At 30.6% G+C, this 25,026-nt stretch overlaps 5 protein-coding genes across 11 annotated transcripts in view; all 5 read left to right on the forward strand.

Annotated features, from left to right (window-relative positions):
* LOC118450272 (uncharacterized) overlaps positions 1 to 21,799 on the forward strand; it is a 45,367-nt gene extending 23,568 nt beyond the window's left edge. Inside the window, exons 1-3 of one of the 7 annotated variants that reach the window (XM_035885924.2) lie at positions 3,143 to 3,236; positions 3,314 to 3,484; positions 3,724 to 5,230. In XM_035885924.2, coding sequence (XP_035741817.1) covers positions 3,315 to 3,484; positions 3,724 to 4,891 — 1,338 coding nt within the window. In that variant the 5' untranslated portion in view covers positions 3,143 to 3,236; position 3,314 and the 3' untranslated portion in view covers positions 4,892 to 5,230. Of the gene's footprint in view, positions 1 to 756; positions 2,177 to 3,142; positions 3,237 to 3,313; positions 3,485 to 3,723; positions 5,231 to 8,964; positions 10,246 to 13,250; positions 14,904 to 15,791; positions 16,874 to 20,624 lie in introns of those variants that run through there. The other 6 variants (XM_085656525.1, XM_085656534.1, XM_085656526.1 and 3 more) reach the window with 6 other exon arrangements.
* Positions 10,356 to 12,680, forward strand: LOC118450276 (uncharacterized). The gene is made up of 2 exons (XM_035885923.2): positions 10,356 to 10,489; positions 10,568 to 12,680. Exon 2 carries the CDS (start codon positions 10,584 to 10,586, stop codon positions 12,288 to 12,290), a length of 1,707 nt encoding a protein of 568 aa, XP_035741816.1. The 5' UTR covers positions 10,356 to 10,489; positions 10,568 to 10,583; the 3' UTR covers positions 12,291 to 12,680.
* On the forward strand, positions 15,397 to 19,179 carry LOC146873057 (uncharacterized). The gene is made up of 3 exons (XM_085656536.1): positions 15,397 to 15,720; positions 15,789 to 15,877; positions 17,531 to 19,179. The coding sequence occupies exon 3, from the start codon at positions 17,595 to 17,597 to the stop codon at positions 19,098 to 19,100; it is 1,506 nt and encodes a 501-aa protein (XP_085512662.1). The 5' UTR covers positions 15,397 to 15,720; positions 15,789 to 15,877; positions 17,531 to 17,594; the 3' UTR covers positions 19,101 to 19,179.
* A 2-nt stretch (positions 21,800 to 21,801) lies between the features above and the next one.
* Positions 21,802 to 23,352, forward strand: LOC146873058 (uncharacterized). The gene is made up of 3 exons (XM_085656537.1): positions 21,802 to 21,918; positions 22,056 to 22,097; positions 22,251 to 23,352. Exon 3 carries the CDS (start codon positions 22,315 to 22,317, stop codon positions 23,230 to 23,232), a length of 918 nt encoding a protein of 305 aa, XP_085512663.1. The 5' UTR covers positions 21,802 to 21,918; positions 22,056 to 22,097; positions 22,251 to 22,314; the 3' UTR covers positions 23,233 to 23,352.
* Positions 23,268 to 24,993, forward strand: LOC146873059 (uncharacterized). The gene is made up of 3 exons (XM_085656538.1): positions 23,268 to 23,405; positions 23,613 to 24,011; positions 24,138 to 24,993. Exons 2-3 carry the CDS (start codon positions 23,725 to 23,727, stop codon positions 24,655 to 24,657), a joined length of 807 nt encoding a protein of 268 aa, XP_085512664.1. The 5' UTR covers positions 23,268 to 23,405; positions 23,613 to 23,724; the 3' UTR covers positions 24,658 to 24,993.
* The last annotated feature ends 33 nt before the right edge of the window (positions 24,994 to 25,026 follow it).

The following is a 25,026-nucleotide window of genomic DNA, read 5'->3' on the forward strand; positions in this document are numbered from 1 at the left end:
ACTGTAGAGAAAATAAGAAATAAAATTGAGTATCGAAAGGAATAACAATATTTTCCATTACTCGTGAAATTGTCAGGAGGAAAATAGACGAAGGAAAAAAAAGAAAAGAATAAAAATAAAATTTCTAACAATATAATGTAAAACTATACTTCGTTTCATAAATTATAAATTATTAAAAATTTATTAGAAATAATTGAAACAATTAGATGAGAATATAGATGGACGATACAAATTTTGACATCCAAGGAAATATCCAGGCAAGAATGATTTGAATAAAAGTAAAAATGTAGTTTTCAACGATTTTCTTAATAAAATCGATTCATTCTATACTGAAGGAATAATCGTAAACTGATCAAAAAAAAAATATTTCTATTTATTTAATTACATAAATTTATCAGAGAAGATATTTTGTTTTTATAATTTTCTTCATGAATTTACATACGAAATTGAGTAATTCCTTTTTTCCATTTTTGTCCGAAGTTTTTAGAGTAATAAATAGAACGTGTAGAATTTTAAAAACAAAAATGAATTTCTTCAAAGAAATGTTAATTTTTTTTTTTTTTTTCAGATACTCACGTATAAAAAAAAGAAAAGACTGGACGTAAAGGCTAAATAAAATAAATCGTACCCGTACATACACGAAATCTCGATTTCTTCTTTAATATTTTTGCATGTTGAGATGGATCTTTCTTTCTTTTTTTTCCCCATGTAACTTGAAAACATTCATTCAATTAATGATATTCATACTTGTTTCAGAGAAAAATATATCAGAAAGCAGAGAAAAAGAAGGAACGTTAAAATAGAAGAAACATCGAAAATGGAAGAAGAGGATGTAAAGAAAAAGGAAAGGGAGGTTTTGAAGGAGGAGAAAGAGGACGATGTGAAGGAGGATGAGGAAGAGGAAATACATCAGGAAAGTACATTTGTGATTTTCCAATTTGTTAATACCGGTGAACCGGTTACAGATTCATCGATAAAAAAAAGGACAACAACGGATCCTTCAGCAGACATTTGCAAAGAGAACGTCGAAGTTGATGTATTGGACAAAATACGGAACGTTTGTCCATTCTGTGATAAACAATTCAGTAACGAACAAAGTGTCGAACGGCATGTTATGGTAGTCCATCAAAGACAGTATAAGTGTGACATGTGCAAGAGATCTTACAATACGCAGGCCGCTCTAGACATTCACAAGGTGATACACAGGCCGGATTATTTTTTCGAGTGTATGGAATGCCATGTGAAATATAAAAGCGAGGGTGGTTTGAAGAGGCATTATATACGTGCCCATGATAGGAACAATCCAATTTTTATTTGCGAACAGTGCGGCAGAAGTTATAAGTTAAAGATAGATCTAACAAATCATATAAAAAAGGCTCATCCATTTGAATTACAAATCTGTCGATATTGTGGTAAAGAAGTAAGAGATGTCAAGGGTCACGAATATATTCATCAAAGGAAGGCTCGTAAGAAGCTTTACAATTTTCCTTGTCATCTGTGTCCTCAAAAATTTTGTCATAGAAGCCGATTGGATAGACATTTGTTGCAACACGAAAATGGATTCAAGTGTACCGATTGCGGTGAGAATTTTATTGGAAGTAGAGAGCTTAAAAATCATAAACGTTTCAAACACAGCAGACCAAGTAGTTCTACATGTATCTTTTGTCAAAAAGTATTCACATGCGTTAGCAATTTTCATCAACACGTTCTAACTCATGCCGGAATTAGACCATACAAGTGTGACATCTGCGAGGAAGACTTTACGCAACGATCTAGCTTGTTGAGACATCGTAGAAACCATCCAGGACCTCTTCCACCATTGGCATTAGCTAGTCCACAAATTGCTGAACTCGCAAGAAGTTACATGCAGAAGTTTCAAAACGGTCAGATAGACAAAACGATTCATTGAACGCGCATGCACGTTTGAAAGTTTTTCTCTATAGAAACGTGCTTGAATAATTTATTTTTCAGAGAAAAATATATATTTTTTACTCTACTTCTATTTAAATTTTTAATCTATATAAAATGTTCATTGTATGTGTGTAAACGCATTCGCGCGCGTGCGTAAGTGCGTTTGTATGTGTGTGTGTGCTACAATGAATTGACTAATAGTGAGATAAATGGAAAAGAAAAGAGCTTTCATCTTTCCCTGTTTCTTCTTTTTTTTTTTCTTTCTCTTTTTTTTCAAGTCGATAGAGATTGAAATTTTTTATAATAGAAAGTTTAATAAGAAAGTTTTCTTTTTGTTGTTTCATAAAAATACATTTAGAGTTATTAACTTTCTTTTTTTTTTTTATCCGTTGAGTCAGAGATTCTTTCAAAATTGTTAATTATGCGAAGATATTCTTCGGCAATTTATAATTATAATTACAGAAATATTTTCTGATGTACGAGATAGTAAAAAAAAAAAAGAAAAAAAATAGAATATTTTAAATCTAGCAAAACGGATAAAACATATTTTGCAAGAAAATCGATTGATACAATCGAAATGATTTTTTACTAGTCTGATTAATAATTAATAAGTAACAAAAGAAATGAAATATATAATTTAATTATTTCTATTATAAAAATTGCAATGATTTTTCTTCACCACAAGTGCTTAAACGAAAATATATAATATTAAAATGATACTAATTATCATGTATGATTATATATAGTAATGGTTATGGTTATTTTATGATCTATATACTTTGAGATATATATGTGTACATATATATATATATATATATATATATATATATATATATACATATATATATATATATATATATATATTTATGTATGTATATAAATATTTCATAAAATTATTCTGACTTTTAAAAGGAACATATACGTATAAGTGATTATGTATGCGCGCAAAAATAAAATACGAGAATGAACGTCATAAAATGTTATTTTGTGTATGAATTATATGAATTCTATTTGTGTTATATATTGTTTAAAGATGTATACAATGAAATAAAATTAAATGTGTACGTATTTATATTATAGATTGGCGATAATACATATATGATAAAAACGTGGTGATTTTCTTACAAGCATATTACATTTCCATATGAATAATAAACGTTTTAAACGTAAGTTATTCTATTACTACTCTGAAATTGTATAATAAGAGTATTATATATATATATATATATATATATATATATATATATATATGTATATGTATATGTATATATATATGTACACAAATACAAGAAGTACCATATTCTACAAGAAAGTTGCAAATAGTTGTGAGTTCATTCATCGCATGGTTAAAAGAAAGAAATAATTGTGATCATTCGATTCTAATCACGTTTCATTGTTTTAGGATGACCAATAACAACGATCCCTTATACATCCAACCACGCATAACGATGACGGTGGTTAATGAGCCATTCTTCGTAGCATCTAATCAAAATGGAGTACAAAATATTGGTGATGATAATATGTTAGAGCTACCTAATGCATCGTCGAGTAATATCGCAGCCCAATCCGAAAGGTAGGATAATTGATTTATGGTAAATTTCTTATTTTCTTTTTCTCTTTTTTCTTTTTTTTCTCTTTTTTTTTCTTTTTCTGAAGAAATAGAAAATGCAAGCTAAGATTTTTTATTAATTATTGCATGCTAGATAAGATAACAATCTCTTTTAAAAGAAGTCAACACAACACAACGTAAATCAGATGGATTCATTTTAAGGATTATCATTGATTGAAAAATTGGCTTTGAAATGTTTTTAGGTATAACTCGCTCAACTCACTCGGTCCATCTTTTCTCACAGTGAAATTGGGAGACGACTACTTTCGCATACCAAAATCTTTGAGCGTTTTTATGATGAAGGAACCAAACCCATACGAAAATGATTCAACGGACAAAAATGTAGTGAAAGAAGAGAATGGGGATAGTGCTATGCAAACGAGAAGTAAGCAAAAACTTAAGGAAGAAAAAATTAAAGAAGAAACCGATACTACGGATGATTTGGATGATACACCTCTTGATTTTAGAAAAATGTGTGAAGAAAAGAATCCGAAAGCAAAGCCTGATAGATTACCTAGATTAAAAAAAAAGCCACATACTTGTGAGATATGTTACCTTACTTTTGATCGCAAGAGTAAACTAACAAGTCATATGTTCAAACATAGTAATTCGAGACCACACAAATGTCGAATCTGTTCGAAAGGATTCAAAACCGGTGCTTATTTATCAAGACACATGGAAATACACGACGAACCGGCACAGTTGCATGCTTGCACATTATGCGACTTCAAGGCCAGAACAAAGCCGTATTTAAAAATTCATTATATTCGGAAACACACGGAAGATTATAATTACAGTTGCGAGCAATGTGGAAAAATGTTTAAAGTTCAATCGGACTATACTACGCATATGAAGGATCACGATACTGAGTCTTGCGTTTGTGATATCTGTGGATCTTCATATCCAAGCAAAAGTTCTCTTTACTTTCACAAACATTACAAACATAAGACCAAAATCAAGGAATTCGAGTGTTCTACCTGTAGGAAGAAATTCAAAAGTCAAAAGAATCTTGATAATCATGCTGAATTACACAAGATGAAATACGTATGTGAACAATGCGGGATGGAATTTAAATTTAAATATGGCCTAACGAAACATTTGAGAACACATTCCGGGGAAAAATCTTATCTCTGCGCGATTTGTGGAAAAACGTTTGGCTGTTTGAGCTCACAAAAGATACATCTGCTCACTCACGTCGGCGAACGTCCTTATGTTTGTGACATCTGTGGGCAAAGTTTCACACAGAGATCTCCAATGATGTTGCACAGAAGGAAACATCCTGGTGCGCATCCACCTCCACCGCCGATCAAAATCACTAATCTTTTGCACGGTGTACAAGACAAGATCATCATGAATAAGAATATAAAATAAGATTTGTTATCATATCCTCTTGTTTCATATCTTTTTCAAAATGAGATAAGAGCACAAAGAAAGTTCATTGTGTATGTACGTTTGAGCTTACTTGTCTTTAAAAATTATTGTGATCGATTTATTGGCATCGTTATTGGTTGAGATTTACACGGAAAAAGAACGAATTAAAAAGAAATATCTCATCATCAATCACACAGAAAGAAATAACTCATAATTTCAAAGTACAAGATGTTGAACTTTACTTTGAATATTTTTTATTATTATTATTATTATTATTATTATTATTATTATTATTATTATTATTATTAATATTATTATTATTATCGTCACAAATCTGTTTGCGCCTACACTCCAAAATTCTAATATTTTTTAACTAACTCATGAATTTAATTCATGAATTTTTATACTGCTATAAAATATATATTTTATATATATATATATATATATATATATATATAAAATATAATATATATATATACATACATACATATATACATACATACGTACAATGCAAATTTATTTTCTCTAGCTTATAGAATAAAATGAAAAAATAAGAAATATCTAAATAAAATATATTTCTCTGGGAAGATGCAATGTACAGAATAGATTTTATGTGATATGTATTTGAATTAAATGTATACATGTATGTTTTTGATAAATGAATATAATATGTACTGTTATCACAAAAATAATTCTATTATCGAAAGTCTTCATTGTTTTTTTTTTTTTTATTTATTTTTTTTTTTTTATTTTTCTTTTAAGACGAACGATAAATATATCTTCGTATGTAAATGATAAGTCGATATAGGATAAAATTTTTGCGGAAATTATATAATTTGTGATATTTGCTCGTACCCTGCCATCGATGATAAATTTATTGTAAATATATTGATATCTATACAGAATATAATTTTGTAAATACTCCATATCCAAACTTTTTAGTATTTAATATTTAAATTACTATTTAAAGAAACTATGAAATATAATAGGAATTCTTTATAATATTTTGTTATATCAAAATATTGAAAAATGATTATTGTAACCTTTACAGTGCATTTGAATATATCTATATTTAATATTACAATAAGATTCAAAAAATAGAAAGACTTATTACGATTACTCGAATTGCAAGTGAGAAAAGTGTTCATGAATTTCGGGGTAATTCGAGTTGGTACATTTCTTGAATCTAAAATTATTAAATTGATATAAATCCTCTAACGTAAGAGCATTTATATCTCTTTCTCTCTCTCTTCTCTCTCTTTATTTCACTTTCTCCCACCTTCCCTCTCTCTCTCTCTCCCTTTTTTTCTACAATATATTTATATATATATATATATATATATATATATATATATATATATATATATACATAAATTTATTGTATTTGTAAAAATGTTTATCTATAAATAGAATTTGTTTATCATGTATACAGATAAGTTAATCGACTAAATATATATATTTTTTTTTTCTAACAAAATTGATATTAATATATCATGATTTTTTAGGTTCGCGGTGCAAGATTCCATTCGAGCAAAAATATCCTCGTGATACACACAAAGCTGATGAATATTACTTAGTGCCAATAACGGTGAACAATCTATCAACGATTGACGGACAAGTAGTGAAATTGAAATAAATATAAATCAGTGTATAGTTTCAGATATGTTGAATCCATTTGATAATTACCAACAATCTTACAAAAGTGAAAACAAAAGTGAACGATGTATTTATATTAATCTGTGATCGTTTATTGAAAAGCAAGAGGACATTGAAACTTTACTGAGACGAGATAAAAAAAAAACTGATTGCATTTTATCAGAAGATGTACCTGTTTAAAAATAAACCAAGGATGCTTAATGAAAATATTTATCCTGATAATATTGATAAGATGGTAAACATTCCATTGTTTATTGATTGGAAACATAAGATAAGAAAAAGGGAACCCTCATTTTAAATGAACTTTTAAAAGTTCTTTCATTCTCGATAAACATGTGTTACAATATATATTAAATTTTTTATGCAACACGTGTGACCCAAAATTCAAATACCAAAATTCTTTTTGGAAGCACAAAAAAGCACATAAATCAGATAAACTGATACGAGAAAATGCAATATTGTTGCAAAGAAAAATTTTACTAGACCAACGACCAAAGAGAAATTAGTCGATCTTGTAAAATTTAAACTGTTAATTTCAATTAAATTGCCATATAAAGATCTGACTGAACATATTTTAGATATCATTTTTTAATTATCTTGTAAAGATCATTTTTATTTTTTTTCTTTTATTACTTTTCTATATCATATTATTCATAACTGTTCGTCGATTAAGATTATTTTATGTTATATAGTATACAGATCTTTAGCATCATTAATTTTGTTTATCTACTAAATTTGATATTGTTGTATAAATTACATAAATACATATTTTATATGGATATCTAATTCAATACTGAATTTTGATTTTATTCATTCGTGTGTTTACCATCAAGTATTATATATTAAAAAATTGTTCCAAGTAACAAATTACTTTATTAAGTTATTGAAGTGAACATGAACAAACTTAGAGTGAAAGTAATCGCTTTCCTCTTGTTTAGATCTAATGAAGAAGATAAAGGCAAAATAGTCGGAAGAAAAAATTCCGATGGATGTGTCAAAATGAAAAAGAAAATAAAAACATTACGAGAAGATTGAACAAATCGTCAAGAAAATAGAATCAAAGAAATGAAGATTTGGAAATTAAGAGAGAATAGATTTCTTGTGATATCTTTAAGATCGAAATATTAAAAATATATGTTGAATCATGATGATTTTCAATATGACGTTTGTGCTAAGAAATTCAAACGTAAAAACAATATAGAGAAACAAAAAATGAAAGAACATGAGGAGGCATCGATATTTATATCTATCAATATCATGATTTTATCACGATTATATTCTTTTATTTTTACCTGCAGGTGAGTTATTAATAAATCCCTAAACTTTCTTCTTTGCGAAGAAACAAAAGAAAAAATCTGTCAAAATCGTGAAGAACTGTCTACTTCTAACAAGTCAATTTGCAGGTATACTTTAGACGAATATATTTGATTGAAAATGTACATTAAGGCTGATTATATCAAACATTTGATAACTCACAAGAAAGAAAATTTTATTTATTACTTCTGCGATATCTAACAAAATGTCATTGTATTTTCACAAAAATCAAAAAGACAAAAAAAATTATTTGAAGCATCAGTGTTCTATTTGTAAGAAGAAACTTCAATATCAAAAGAATTTGGAACAGTTATCTGTGATAACAGGAACAACGATACACGTGTTAGAAATGTGTTAGAAGTGTGGATTGAAGTTTACATGAAAAACAACATTGAAGAAACGTATTAAAAGATTCTAATGAGAAATTTTATTTTGATCACATCTGCAACAATGAATTTGCAAGTACAATAAGCAGAAAAGTTCATTTCTTAACTTAGTTGGGTGTCAGATCTTATTTTTATACCATTTTTGGAAGGAATTTTACAAAAATTAAAAAAAGAATTAATCTGATTATTCTGAAGCTCCAACATCGGTGTTCATAAGGAACATTATCGAGATCAAGACTCAAGAACATTTAATGCATAAGAAAAAGAAATAAATCGAAGTGATCACTTTACCTCAAAAGTTTTTTCAAAGAGAAGAACAATTTTTTTTTGCTTTTATAGTTTTTTTTCTTTTCTTTTTTTTAAACTACGTTTACTTGTTATACCTATGTCTGAGAAAACTTCAAGATTTATATTCTGACTTTGATAGTTTAAGTATTTTAATGTGCAATTTTCATTGTAGAAAAAAAAAATAAATATGAAGAAGAGAACGATTAGCACATTTGATATGTTTCATTATAGACCTTTACTTCTACATATACTAAACATGTACTTTATTAATTTAAGAAAGTCGACATAATTGATATTTTCAGAATATAAGAAAACGTCCTTTTAATGAGAAGACAACTGTTTATTTCAGGAAAATGATGCATTTCTAATCATATGACATAGCAATCTATTTAAAATAACGTATACTTACACTGATTATTCTTGTTTTAGGAAAACGATTCAACAATTAGACAAAAGAAGTATGGTCAAAAGAAGAAATTCAGCGATACGCTCAAGATGGAATGTTAAGAAATTCTTGGACGAATCACAAGCTTCCTACTCAAAGGATTCTCGTCTTAAAAGTATCAATTTTCGATATGAACGAAAAGCAGCGATGAAAATATTGAGGTCATCTAGTATATTGAAAAAGAGAAGTCGTGTGAAAGAAGAAACCGAAAACGATAATAAATCGCAATCAGGAAATAATGAAATTCGTACAAATCAAGAAATTCTTTACAAGAAACGAAACGATGGTAATTATACATGTGACATTTGTCAAACGATATTCAAACAAAAGAGCAAAATATTACGACATATAATGAGTAAGCATAGCTTTCATCGGCCATTTAAATGCAATGCTTGTGGTAAATCTTTCAAGTACAAGTGTGACTTGAAGGCACACAGACTGATACATCAGGATTTGGATACAAGTTTGCTTCACTGTTGCGACAAGTGTGACTATCGTACGAAAACTAAGAACAATTTGAAGTCTCATTACATAAGAAGACATACCGACGATTACAAATTCGCATGTGAACATTGTGGCAAACGTTTCAAAATGGAATGGGACTTGAAGTTCCACATTGGTACTCACAGTAGTTCACGACATATGTGTGACATTTGTGGAAAATTTTATACCAGTGATTACTCCTTGTACAAACACAGAAAGGTCGCTCATTTGAACGAATACAATTTTCAATGCGACGTCTGTAACAAAAGGCTTCTAACTCAGGAAAATCTCAACAATCATATGCGTCAACACGACAGAACATACGAGTGCAAAGAATGTGGCAAGGTCTTCGCAACGAAAAGATATTTGGCTACACATACGACCACTCATACAGGTGTTAAACCTTACGTTTGTCAAATTTGTAAGAAGAACTTTCGTACGTCTCATATGAGGAACACACATCTATTAACACATTCAGCGGATAGACCCCATGTCTGTGATCTTTGTGGACAAGCTTTCAAAAGACGATACTACATGATCGAACATCGAAGGAAACATCCGGATTCTCATCTATCCTCGCCTCCTATGCCGTTTGCAAAAAATAGGAATACTTTCGAAACCAAGATCGATTCTAAATCGGACATTCTAACTTAACAATTTAATAATGTTCTTCATTGATGCTGCTTCCGCCAATAATATTTATATTATTTAATAAATCGACATAGAAATGAGAATTAATGGATATATATGATAGATTTTGTAATATAAACAATACAGTTGTACATAATTACATTACATAGTTACATTACAGTACTTTTCATATAGATATATATGTATGTATTTATATTGATGTGTGATGATACACATATAAGTTAAATATATATATATGTATTATATGAGTATAATTTCTTAAGAATTAGTGACCGATTTTGAACAATGATTATAACGAACAGAAACTACTTACATTTTTTTGTTAAACGATCCCATCGACAATTATTTTGCACAATTGGCTCTTATAATCGCGGAGTAAGTAATGCCTCAATATGTAATCGACATCATATAATTTCACAAGATATTAATCATTATTTTATCATTCTGTTTTAGAGACCGAAACTTTGCTATGGAGAGTTCAGAAATGGATAAACTTGGCCAATCAGTTGAAGAAAAGGATTCTCTTATATTGCTAGAACATGATTGTTCCAGCATCAAATTAGAATATCCATCTATATCAAGAACAGTGGAAAACCAAACAATGTTATCGTTGTTATCGGTGAAGAAAGAAATCGAGGAACATCGTGTTGGTGTTCAAGAAAAAACAATTATAAAGTACCACAATTGTGATCGTTGCGGAATGAAGTTTCCATTAAGAACGATGCTGAATAGACACAGATTGTCCCACAATGTGAAACATTCTATACCAAGGATCAAATGTTCAAGAGAAAAATATGGATATCCCAAAACATCGGATTTACGAAAATACAATAAATCTGTATTCGGGCAAGTTGAAAAACGCGAATACACTTGTAATCTCTGTAATTTTGCATGTGGAAGAAGCATCACGTTGACCGTACATTTGAAAAGAAAACACAGAATAAATGAAGTTAAATCTGTTTCGAAGAATCTGAAATGTTCTTCCAACGAAAATAATTCAACCAAACGAAGATCTACGAGAAAGAACAAAAAAATTTATCACTTTTGCGATATTTGTGATTTTGAGTGTAAAAAGGATGAGGTTCTGGCTGCACACGTGGCACAATGTCATCGAAAATCAGAGAAGAGAATAGAAAATTCATCGAGCAGATCAAACAAATGGAATTATAAAATAACAAAAGCTAAAGAAGATAAGTATGATCGCGAGGTCCAAGAAAGTGCATCGATGTTTTCTTGTTCGTGTTGTACGTTCCGTTGTAAAAAGAGATCAACTATGACGAGTCATGTTGCAAAGAAGCACAACAACAAAGTTAATCTCGAAGAACGTTGTGATATTTGCGATTTCAAATGTGCGAAAAAGAGTACACTTTATTCGCACAAACGTCAGCATAAAATCGAAGCCTTGAACGAGGTTTATGCTTGCAACGAGTGTGACTTCAAGACGATCAAGAGAACGTCTCTTTATTCTCACATCAAGAGAAAGCACAAAACTACGAGATCATGTACCGGTAATGATCAACCTGAATTGTTCTATTGCAGTCAATGTGATTATAAAAATAAAAACAAGTATGAACTGAAGGTTCACGTAGCCAGAAAGCATACCGACGATTTTAAATTTTCTTGTGAAACATGTGGAAAGAAATTCAAAGTTAAAGGTGATCTTACGAATCACATAAGATTCAGTCATCGAGAACAGCCGGTAATTTGCGACGTCTGTGGGAAAACTTGTTTAAATAGCAATTCTCTTTACGTCCATCAAAAGTTTGCTCACTATAAGGCCAAATACGAATGTCAAGTATGCAAGAGACGAATGGTGAGCCAGGAGAATTTAAATGAACACATGATCAGGCAACATGAGAGAAAAGAGAATGTTGTTTGTGAAGAATGTGGCAAAACATTTTCTAGAAACAGCAGATTGAAGGTTCACATGAGGATTCATACTGGAGATAAACCTTATACTTGTACTATTTGCAGCAAAGCTTTTGCACGTAGAACTGCACTGAAGCAACACCTTCTCATACACACCGGCATGAGACCATACGTGTGTGATATTTGTGGAAAGGCTTTCACTCAGAAACCTGGATTGATTAGCCATCGAAAATCTCATCCTGGATCTCATCCACCTCTACCAAGAGTTCTCATCGATCATATATTAAACGACGTTATGAACAATTGAGACTGATCTCAATTTCGATTTTTCATTAATGGAATTCAACGTGTTTCAGAATTAATACTTTTCATGTGCTTTTTCAATACAGACAAATCGCACAATTCGTGTTTCTGCAATATCTCGTTATTAACCCGTTTTGAAAGACGCTGATAAAAAAAAAAAAAGTGTCGAAAGGGAATACGTTAACTTTATTGTCATTTGATCATTATTAATGTTTAGATAGATATACGTGTATAGATATCTTTTTACTTGAAGTGCAATGTTTAAATACTGTTAACAGGGTTCATTGGGTTTTGACTGTTATACATTTTAACAGTTCATTTGTAATCCTTGCAGATTTTCTATAGTAACTTTCTATCTTCATCTGTCTTACAATTTTTCTCGATTATCGATGTTCTTGGCATTAAAAAAAGTAATATTATATTTTATATCAATTATATCCGTATTCACACATTCGTAAACTGATGTATGGAATTATTGAATATAAAGAATCATTCACAAAATGATAAAAAAAATAGCTGAAGAAATAATATATATATATATATATATATATATATATATATATATATATATATATGGAGTAAACTGGCGTTTTTCACTAATTAAAATAATGATTTTTGATATACAAATATTTTTCTGGGTGTATATTTATGCATGTATTATATACCAATGAAAATTAAAACTTCTCCAAATCATTTCAGATACGAACAATTAATTTACTAGTTACTAACGAACACCTTTACCTTGGTAACTCAAATCTCATCTTTATTATTACCATTGTATTAAAATATAAGTGACTTAAATAGAAAAAAATCATGAACTTTGAATATATTAAAGGTAAAAAGATCCTGTTATGATTTTAAACGTTTTTCTAATAATTCCTAAAGTAAAAGAATATTTATGCGTTATACAAAATTTTTCTTTTATCTATTTGACGTTAGTCTGACATTGACTTATAATTTTCAGGATTCTAAACGGAGATGGACATTTTGTGTACGGCAAAGAATCGATCCAAATGCAGCCATGGCAAATCGTCGATTTGGATGGCTGTCTCTACTACGCATTTGTTCCAGCTAAACAAGAAAAGAAGTTAATTGGAAGAAAAAAAATTAATTCGAAAACTGATGAGATTAAGAAAGAACTTTTAGAGGAATCCCTACGAATATCAAACGAAAAGGATCTTTCATATACCGAAGAACTTGATACATTTTGCACAATGAAAATAAAGAAAGAAGAATCATCGGTGGACGAACAAGTAATTACAAACGATCAAGAAATTTACGAGGAGGATAACAAAATGTATGCTTGTGAAGAATGCAATATATGTTTTCCCGTAATGCAAATGTTAAAACGTCATAAAAATGCCGTACACGAACAAGCTCAGAGATATAAATGTAAGGTTTGTTTCAAGATTTGTCGTAGCTTGATAGCTTTCAAAATGCACGTAGCCTTGGAACATAAACCTGAGCAAGAAGAGAACGTCGATGATCTAGAAAGCCTAACTTATACGTGTAATTATTGTAATTACGAGAGCACAAATAAATCTACTCTCTATTCTCATATTAGTAGGAAACACTCGACTCGTCGAACCGGTAGAAGAAAGACTAGTCGTGGAATTCTCTCGGAACAGGAAGAATATGCTTGTGACATATGTGAATTTAAATGTCAGACCAGAAGACGTTTGAAGGAACATCTTGAACGTAAGCACGCATCGGAATATAAATATGATTGTGAGTTTTGTGGCAAGAAGTTCAAAGTTAAGGGAGACATGAGACTGCACGTTCGTTTCAAGCATAAAGAAGGCCCTATAGTTTGCGACGTTTGTGGTAAAACTTGTTCCAATAGTAATTCCTTGTACGTCCACCAAAAGTGGGCTCATTTCAAGCCCAAATACGAATGTGAGATTTGTAAAAGAAGAATGGTAACGCAAGAAAATCTTGACCAGCATATACTCCTTCAGCACGAACGACGTGAAAGTTTCGTTTGCGAAGAATGTGGAAAATCATTTTCTGAAAATCATCGATTGAAACAACATATGATGACTCATACAGGAGATAGACCCTATGATTGCCATATATGTGGGAAAGCGTTTGCTCGTCGTACTGCTTACAGACAGCATCTTCTTATACATACAGGAAAACGGCCATATATTTGTGATATTTGTGGTAAAGCCTTCACACAGAAACCTGGACTGATTTGTCATCGAAAATCTCATCCTGGTGTTCATCCACCTTTACCGGTCGTACACATCAAACACATACTTAGCGATTTTATGAAGAAGGATTGATGATTAACAAAAAAAAAAAAAATAAATAAATAAATAAATAACGGTTCATCGTACTTAATTTTTAAAAGTTATAAATATTTGACATGGTTTTTGAAGATTGGAATGTTTAAAATAAAAAAACAAAAAGATTGTATCTATTCCAAAGCAATATGAGATTTTAATGTATTAAGAGATTTTTATCAATGACGAAAATAATTGATTTTTTAATTATATATATTATGCGACTAAAACTAATGTTTTTCTCTAGTTGTTATTTTCAGTTTCTAAGCTTTTGTCGTGTTTTATTAACTTAAAGGAATTTAAATTAAAAAGTTGTAAAAAATAAAGATACAGTATTGTTTGATCATCCAAAAACTTGATTAGGATTCATTTTGATTTCCGGATTAATTGCAATATTACTTGTAAATTTGACGATTTATAAAATATTTTAATTAATTCATTGTAAATTTTATGATGGCAAGTAATTTTGTCATGTTAATATCGTATGTTACTATAGTAATCATAGCAACTAATATTAAAATAAGTTGAAGATGTGTTTTTAATAAAGTACACTAATAGAAAGATAAAAAATTTACATTTTTTAACAATAAAAAAGATTAAGTTTTAATAATTTATGTCAGCGGTAAGTAAAATATATATAAACATAAATAATACTTTATTACAATTTTATAATAAAACCGATACTAATTAGTTTCAAGAATGTTACAGCTTATTTTCTTTGGCATTAAAAGTGATTGTTTCAAAATGTAAGTAACTTTTTAATATTGTATATCCATCTTAAAAACATTTAAATAATATTTTGAACAAATTTTATTTCAGAATGACCGACGGAAATAATGAATTACTTCAATGAAGATAATATTTCAAGAATTTTACGAACTATGAAAAAAAAATATGCGGATTTGAAAGACAAAACATCACTATTATTATTGTCACGTGTAAAATAATACATTTACTTGCAATTATCTGTCGTATTTGATTTGTTTATTACCACACAAAAAAACAAAAAAATGAATGAATATTTCTTTATTCTATTAATTTAATATAATACCTAATATTTTTCAAAAAACAGTCTCGCAGCCCTTAATTCAGGGAGTGAGATATATTTAATTATCCGTATCACGATCTTCGTGAGTTATAATTATAAAAGTAAGTAATCACCGATTGTTGTTGGAATGAAACCATCATAAATATGTTATATTTCTTTTTTGTTTTAGAAGCACATCAAACCAGATTGATGATAATCAATCGAGAAACACAAAATTACTTCAAAGTGATATCCCAACAAGAGTTGATACTTCGCAAGGTATGAAATCAGAAATAACATGTAAAAGCAAGAAATCGGAGGATATATCTAATGGTGATTGTATAATAAAGTTGAAAAACAAACGTCCTTTAAAAGAATGTAGACTGACGTTAGAGAATCACAATTACGATTTACGTCAAACAAAGGAGACTTCAAATGTCATTGACAAAATAACAAGAAATCAAGAAGCATTGACTTGCGTGACAAACGATTTCAAATGCAACAAGAGATCAACTATGATAGCTTATCTGGCGGAGAAACACAATGGGAATGATAGAACGAGCGAAGATGGTAACTGCAAGAAAAAACGTGAATTCGTCTGTATCGTTTGTGATGTGGTATATGCAAAAAAGGAAACATTGAGATCACACTTTGTACAAAAGCATACTCAACATTATTGTTACATCTGCAAATACTGTGGCAAACAATTTAAAATCAAAAGTGATCTTACGACTCATACGAGACTGATTCATCAAGAATCACTAGTGATATGCGACGTCTGTGGAAAAACTTGCAAGAACAGTCATAGTTTGTATATTCATCAGAAACATGCTCATTACAAGGCAAAGTTTGAATGTCCAATGTGCCACAAACGTTTGGTAACCAAAGAGAACCTGAACCAACACGTTTTGACTCAACACGAGAGAAAGGAGAAGTCTGTTTGCGAAAAATGTGGTAAAACTTTCATTGAAAATTATGATCTCCGTAAACACATGAGAATTCATACAGGTGACAAACCCTACAACTGTACTGTTTGTGGTAGAGCTTTTGCTACCCACAGTAGTCTTAGTCAACATCTTCTTCTACATACTGGCGAACGAATTTATACCTGTGATGTTTGTGGCAAGTCTTTCGCTCAAAAGGCCGGTCTTATATGCCACAGGAAGAACCATTCAGGAATTCTACCACCACTACCTGTTATACACATCGATCACATCCTAAAAGAATTCAAGAAGAAATGAAAAATCGATAGATATATCCGTTTCTTGTCTTTCGTAGACAACTTTTAGTTAATAATATTTTTTCTATATTGTCAACGAATCTACTAGTATTAATATATCATATTTTTATATACTATAAACGTAATTATGTTCGTAATTATGAACATTTGTGATAGTTCGGAAATTATTCTCCGAAAGAATGCGATTTATTAAAAAAAAAAAAAAAAAAAAAAAAAAAAAAAAAAAAAAAAAAAAAAAAAAAGAAGAAAAAGAAAACGTGTTCTATGGAATGTTCCAATCATTTTTTGATAATATTTCTTTCATCATAAATAAAAATTCATGCGTTTTATTAGATTGTATGACATTAGAAGCTGATGAAAGGAATTCATGAAACCGAATTTGGTAACATGAGTTTCTTGGATTATGATTCTAGTATGAATACACCGATTCTTGTACGAAAACTAGGCGATAACATATCGACGATGTATCTTTCGATATTAAAACTTACTCACATGTGACTTCGACTCGACACGTACACCTACATAAATTAAAAAAGAAAAAAAACAAACAGAAAAAATAGGATAATCCCTGATATTATCACGATTAGAAAAAAAAAACTATTATAGTTAATTTACACATTCGACATCACAAAACCTGATAATAATTGTTGTCTTCTATACTTTTATAACACATTTAATCGTCGATGTTTCAGGTATGATCACGAGCCTACTTACGACCCTCGCGGTATTTTCATCTACGATAAAGAAACTGTGGTAATGAGGAAATGGCAGATTTTAGAGTTCGATGGAAAGCCATATTATGCATTTGTACCGGAGGGTGACGTACCGTTACCAGACGAAGATATTCCTGAAGAATTGGAGGAGGTTGTAGAGAATGAGGAAGAATTGATGAAGGAGGGAAAGGAAGAGGTAAATGATTTGGTAGAAGACGAGGAAGGTAGCAAGGTACCAAAAGTTGAATGCCTTTATAACGAAGAAAATTTACAATATGATTCGATGGATGAAAAACTTTACGAGGAAGGAAATATTTTTAATGGTAATTACGAACAAAAGGAGGAAGAAATAGACACAAAACCGATCGTACTTAACGGAAGTAACGGGGTAGACGGTAGAAACACTGTAGGAGATTTGTATCAGGTGAAACTTCAAGGTAGCATGGTGACCATAGAAAAGCTTTTTTCTACAGATATCAATGTGAAATCAAACAATAATTTTCAAAGCGAAGAAACTTATAACAATAATGCTGAAGACGAAGGAGAAGTAGAATATCTCGAAAGCGAGATCTTAGGATCTACGAACGATACCGCATCTCCAACGAAAAATCGCAAAAAGGTTTCGAATACTGCACTGAAGTGTAAACTGTGTTCAGAGATGTTCAACTCAGCAATATCCTTTCGAAAGCACGTCGCATGGACTCACAAAAAGAAAGTGTGCATACAAGAGGACGGTGCTTATATATGCGCCGTGTGTGATTATAGAACATTGAAGAAAAGCTTGTTCGCGGCACATCTTGAAAGGAAACACGAAACTTGGTCGAGAAAACGACCAAACAATTTACTCTTTCCCTGTGCCGCTTGTGGATTTGTATGTAGATCCAAACACTCATTACAGTCTCATTTTATAAGGAAACATACGGATCGATATGAACATCAGTGTAAATTTTGTCCGAAAAAATTCAAGGTCAAAGGTGATCTCACGAATCACGTGAGATTCCATCATAAGGAGAAACCATTGAATTGTGACGTTTGTGGAAAACTCTGTCAGAATAGTGGTTCTCTTTATGTTCATCAGAAATGGGCGCATTACAAGCCAAAATACGAATGTCACATTTGTAAAAGACGAATGGTGACCCAGGAGAACTTAGATCAACATCTTTTAATGCAACATGAAAAGAGAGAAAAAATCGTATGCGCGGAGTGTGGTAAAACATTCACAAAAAAAGATTCTTTCAAGAGACACATGGCTGTTCATACCGGATGTAAACCACATTCTTGTCTGATCTGTAACAAACCTTTCGCAAGAAGATCGCAATTGAGACAACACTTGCTAATACACACAGGAAAGCGACCATTTGTTTGCGACATTTGTGGGAAAGCTTTCACTCAAAAACCAGGTTTAATATGTCATAGAAAGACACACCCTGGCCCTCATCCACCATTACCCGTGATGCCAATCGCGGACATCGTTAAGGAATTTACTGAGGGATACGTTCAAGAGATCAATGCTCGTGAAAACGACGAGAGAATAGTCGAAGAAACATAAAGTATCTTCGTTTAAGCAATTAGGATCACTTAATTATATTAGTTCCGGTTTATCAATCGAAATTTTCCATTATGTCTCTTTTTATTTTTTTTTTTTTTATTTTTTTTTTATTTTTTTTTATTTTTTTTTTTTTTTTTTATTTTTATTTATTATTTTTTTTTTGTTTTTTTGTTTTGTTTTGTTTTTTTTGTTTTTTTTTTTGTTTTTTTTTTTTTTTTTTTTTTTTTTACAGGATAATCAAACAAGGCACATGAAAGACCTAATAAAATGATTTATTTCGAATTCAATTGATTAAAAAAAATGCTTTTTCTTTTTTTTCTTCTTTTTTTTATATATATATATATATATATAAATATATTTACACGTATATATTTTAAGATTTTCAAGTAATATTTCTCTTGCGATCCTTTCCTGACAACACAATGCACAAAGAGACACGTGCTTAACAACTTTTAAGTTAGAAAAAATCTATCGGACCTTTTAAAACGCTGTTACACTTCAGATAATAGTGAAGAATAACATTTTGTAATTGTAGTTAACATATTTGAAGATAAGTGTAAATAGATATGTAAAAGTCACAACCTACCGCATCCATTTTATAGTTCTCAAGCAGACTTTTAACTAGAATAACAAAGCGAGTTAGATATCAACAATTTGAAAACTGTAATTGTAAGATCAGTGAACATTACCTGACGGCAACGTCGTCATTTAATCGAGTCTTGGTTTTTTTTGTTACCGTAACAATAATAATAATAATGATGATGATGATGATGATGATGATGATGATGATAATGATAATAATAATAATAATAATAATAATAATAATAATAATAATAATAATAAACGTCTTCTCCTGTTAACATAGTTACGTTTGACCAGAGTATAGTTATGTAAAAAAATAGGACATTGTTCGTTGGCATAAACGCATTGTGAGCCCAGACTTTTTTTTATTGAGGATCGCGATGATCTGAGAAAGACTTTTAATTTTCTTAATGCGACAAATAAATAGATTTTTAATGTAGAAGAAAAAAAAGAAAATGAAGAGGGGGAACAAAAGAAAAGAGAGAAAAAGCACTTTATTCTATTATAAAATAATTTTGGTGCCACGATAGCGATAAGATTACAATTTTCCAAATCATCGAATATTTACGAATGATCGAATGATAAAATGATGATAATGATGGTGATATACCTTTAATGTCATGTATGTGAAGTATGTAGACAAATTAAAGATGTTAAATTTCTAAATGTAATAATAATACATATAGCGACTCCCAAACCTTCCAAAAATCAGCGTTAACAGATAAAAAAAAATAAAAAAATAAAAATAAAAAAGAGTAAGTAAGAATTAAAGCAAGACGTTATTATCACAGACTTGAGGATTACAAACGTCCTAAAAAAAAGATTGAGACTGTTTCGTCTGTTATAGATTCCTCATCGATCGCAAAGAATAGAAAGATACGAAATTGTTTCGTAATATAATTGGAACTAGTAATAACGAAATACTTCGCTTGTATGTTTTAGAGTATCCGATCCATTGAGCGTGGACATTAAATCCGCTCATCTCTCTTCGCTGAAACTCGAATACGACGAATGCAACGAAACAAGATCCTTGAAACGAACGGATAACGAGGATAACACTCGAAAGGAAACGTCTGTTTTCTTTGTAGATCGTTTCAAAAATGAAACGACTACATTGAATATCAAAGGGTCATCAAAAAAGAAAATAAATAAGAATGTTGAATGTGATCATTGTCAGCGAAAATTCCTGAAGAAGAGTAACTTGATAGAACATTTGAAACAACACAAACATAAATGTACCGATTGTTCAAAGACGTTTAGCCTTCGACGTTATTTAATCTCTCATACTGAGAGGATTCACCGTCGTCAGATTTACGAGTGTAGCGTTTGCGAATACAAAAGTAATAACAAGGGTACATTGAAGAATCATTATATTCGTCTACATACCAACAGTTATGATTATTCTTGCGATACTTGTGGCAAACAGTTCAAGATCAAAAAGGCTTTGAATCATCACGTTAAACAGAATCACAGTGGTGCACCACCTATCGTATGCGACGTTTGTGGACACTTCAGCAAGAACCTTCATGCGTTGAAAGCTCACATGAAGTACAGACATTATAAACCTGAGTTCGTGTGTCGTATTTGTAGACGTGGCATGACGACTCGTGAAAATCTTGAACAACATTTAGCTTGGCACGAGAACAGAGAAAAGGTTCTTTGTCCCACATGTGGAAAAAGATTCCGAGGTCGTGATCTCGATTCCCACATGCGAATACACACTGGTGTCAAACCCTTTCCCTGTCCAGTTTGTGGTAAATCCTTCAGAAGGCAAACTGCTCAAGAACAACATGTTCTTATACACACCGGAAAGAGACCATACATTTGTGATATTTGTGGACAGGCCTTTGCACAAAAACCAGGCCTAATTTGTCATAGAAAAAGACATCCTGGTCCTTTGCCACCTCTACCAGTAGTGTCTGTTAAAAGTATAGTTACTGAGTTTACCAGGGAATATACAACAAAAAATACGATAAAGATAGAATGAACTTTATCCTTGAATTTTTATTGTGTAAATTAACTTCGACTTTGATCAATTAATGCCGCCTCTTTTTTTTCTTACATCGAAGAAAATAAGATTTTTTTAGAGCATATATGATAAAAATCATTTAGGATAATCATTTTTGTGAAAGTAGATTAACAATATCAGACTCGTTGATATTTTAATATTAGTGTAGATAATAAGTTCATTTTGTTACTACGCAAGATCAATAAAAATTCATTTCACGAATGTCTAGTAAGTAAATCAATTTATTTCATATTTTTATAAATAATACACCGAGCGATGTTATTGTGATTAATTCGATATACACTATTATTAATTTAAAAATATAATGTTTTTTTATAATAATCTCAATGATCCATATTTTCTAGTTCTTATTAATTCTATATTCAATGAAGATAGTAATTAAAAAGGTAACAATTCATACAATTTTCTCATCCATATTTAATTGGATATATATATATATATATATATATCAAATCCATTATCATTTTAATTATTGGAATAATCAAAATTATATTCAACGATGATGATGTCACATGTATATTATATCTCTCTTGTTCCAGGCAACAGAGGAAGAAATCGCGAGGTGTACACGAGTGTATCAAGTGCCGTGCACGTTTTCGTCACATGATGAAATTAGTTGAACACTTGAAGAATCTGCATGGTATTGAAAGAGCATTCAATTGCGACGAATGTGGAAAAGCCTTTCGTAGTCCAATGAATATAGCACGTCACAAATTGATCCACACCGGTCAAAAGAAATTTGCTTGCGATCTTTGTGATTACGTTTCTAATCAAAAATCAAATTTGGAATCTCATCTTCGAAGACATAGAAAGGATTATGTTTATAAGTGCGAAAAGTGTCAGAAAGGATTCTTTGATAGGGCAGACTATGAGGAACATTTTAACGTACACATCAAAGATAAATTTTATCAATGTGAATATTGTAAAAAAATGTATTCATATAAGAAAAATCTAACTAGGCATTTGAGAACTCAACATACGAATTTGTCCTGTAACACGAATGTTTCAACTACAGCTACGAACAAACTCATTGGCAGAATCAACTTGACCGATCAAAAGTTATTGACAGATAAAACTTCTAAGTTGATCAAAACGAAATATCTTTGTGATTTGTGCGGTAAAGCATTATCTTCGCATAAGAGACTATCTATTCATAGGCGTGTACATACTGGTGAAAAAATAGCCACTTGTGAAATATGTTCTAAGAAATTTAGTAGTAAAGAAAATTTAAAAATTCATTTGCGAATTCATACTGGAGAGAAACCGCACGTTTGTTCCGAATGCGGCAGACGTTTTACGCAAAGGACATCTTTGGTTATGCATCTTCGTTATCATTCGGGAGAAAGACCATTTAAATGTCCTGATTGTGATAAGAGTTTCATTTCCGGTACGTTCCTTAAGAATCATCGTAAGGTACATGACAAGATTTCCGCCGATAGTAACAAAACCCTTGCAAGAGACAACAGCCATTTAGAATTGAACTCGTCAATTTCTAAAAAGAATATAATATCATCTAAATAGGGACAATTTAAATAATATTTTTACATATTAGAGACAATTACATGTATTCTTTATTTATATTAGTATTAAATATTTCCTACGATCTAACGTCTTGTTTAAATTAAATAGATATGTTCCTTTCCGTAATCAATCGACCGATTGATAAGTGAGACGACGTCTAATACACTGTAAACGTAAGTATCTACGTATCAATCGAAAGAATTCGATTAACTCTGCGATTATAATACAAATATTGTAAGTTTTATTTCTATTCATCATTAAATACAAGCTAGCATACAATCTGATTAGGGTAAGATAATGTATAGTAATGAAGTGTTGAAGATGATACAATAGAAACTCCAGATCCTATTCTCTAAATAACTAATGTCGCATTTTTACAGATACGAGACGAACGAGAAAGCCTGCGAATTCTGCGAACAAAAATTCCACTTCGTAACAAGACTGGTGGCTCATCTAAGGATCGTTCATGGGATTCATCGACCATTCAAATGTATGATCTGTGGGAAAAACTATCCCCAGCAATTCATGTTAAATGCTCATGTAAAAAAATGTCACACGCCGAAAACCGTACCATGTACGCAATGTACTTTTATGGGGGTTGATACGAGCGACTTGGAGAGACACAAAAAGCGTCATCATCGAGAAGAAAAGTTTACCTGTGAGATATGTAGCGAAATATTTACCGAAAAAGTTGCTTTCACCTCTCATACGGCTATGCACAATTTTATGGAGTATCATCAGTGTAACGCATGCGGTGGAACATTTAATGACGTTTACAGGTATCATATTTATTTCTTTAATAAAAAATGATCAATTATTTTTTTAGAAAAAATATTTGACACGTATCTGTTACTTCTAAATCCAAGAGAAAGTGCGTTGTAAATTTATTGTTATCATTTTTTCAGCTTGAAAGAACACAATCGTTTGTACCATTATGATCCCAACAGTGTGATAGCGGATGATAATCTTCTGCAATCGGATCGTCAAAGTTCAGAACACAAATGTGAAATTTGTGGAAAAATTTACAAATACAAATCCGTGTTGAAACAGCACAAAGTGAAGGCTCACGGTGATTCGTCGAATTACGAGAGACGTCGTTATCTTTGCGCTCTTTGTGGCAAGGAATTAAAAACAGCAAAAGGTCTCGAAATTCATAATAGATCCCACACAGGTGAGAAACCATACACTTGTGAAATTTGCGGCAAGTGTTTCGCTTGTGAAACTCTTTTAAGGACTCACAATGTCACACATACGGGAGAAAGAAAATATTCATGCGATCAATGCGGTAAAGCATTTACACAAAGATCCACACTTGTCGTTCATAAAAGATATCATACGGGTGAAAGGCCCTATGTATGTTCTCAGTGTGGTAAGGGTTTCGTTACTAGAACGGTTTTGAATACTCACATGAAATCGTGTCGATAAAAAATTGTATTCTTGTTATATAAGAAAATTCGACTCCTCGATTTACACTTCCATGTCTATCGATTTTTATATCCACATTTACACTTGTACGATTAATTTTGATATGATAATATAAAAGTTCTTCCCAGGTGGAAACGAACGATCGAACAACGTCCATATTAATATAAAGTTTTTTTTATACATCGTGTATGTAATATATATATATATATATTATATATATATATATTGATTTGTACTAATTAAACTAAAATATTAATTATACTCAAAGATAAAACTATAATACCAAAAAGGTAAGCAAGGTGCAATTTCTTCATAATTTTGTATAAATTGAAAAAAAAAAATGAAGAATTATATAAATTTTACATATTG

This window comes from Vespa mandarinia, chromosome 4 (genome assembly GCF_050613455.1).
Source record: "Vespa mandarinia isolate Hongniang chromosome 4, ASM5061345v1, whole genome shotgun sequence".
Classification (NCBI taxonomy): Eukaryota; Metazoa; Arthropoda; class Insecta; order Hymenoptera; family Vespidae; genus Vespa; species Vespa mandarinia.

Coding starts and splice junctions, on each gene's coding strand:
- LOC118450276 (XM_035885923.2), top strand. CDS start 10,584: ATGGAGAGTTCAGAAATGGATAAACTTGGCCAATCAGTTGAAGAAAAG.
- LOC146873057 (XM_085656536.1), top strand. CDS start 17,595: ATGAGGAAATGGCAGATTTTAGAGTTCGATGGAAAGCCATATTATGCA.
- LOC146873058 (XM_085656537.1), top strand. CDS start 22,315: ATGATGAAATTAGTTGAACACTTGAAGAATCTGCATGGTATTGAAAGA.
- LOC146873059 (XM_085656538.1), top strand. CDS start 23,725: ATGATCTGTGGGAAAAACTATCCCCAGCAATTCATGTTAAATGCTCAT. Junction 24,012..24,137: donor ACATTTAATGACGTTTACAG/GTATCATATTTA, acceptor TCATTTTTTCAG/CTTGAAAGAACACAATCGTT.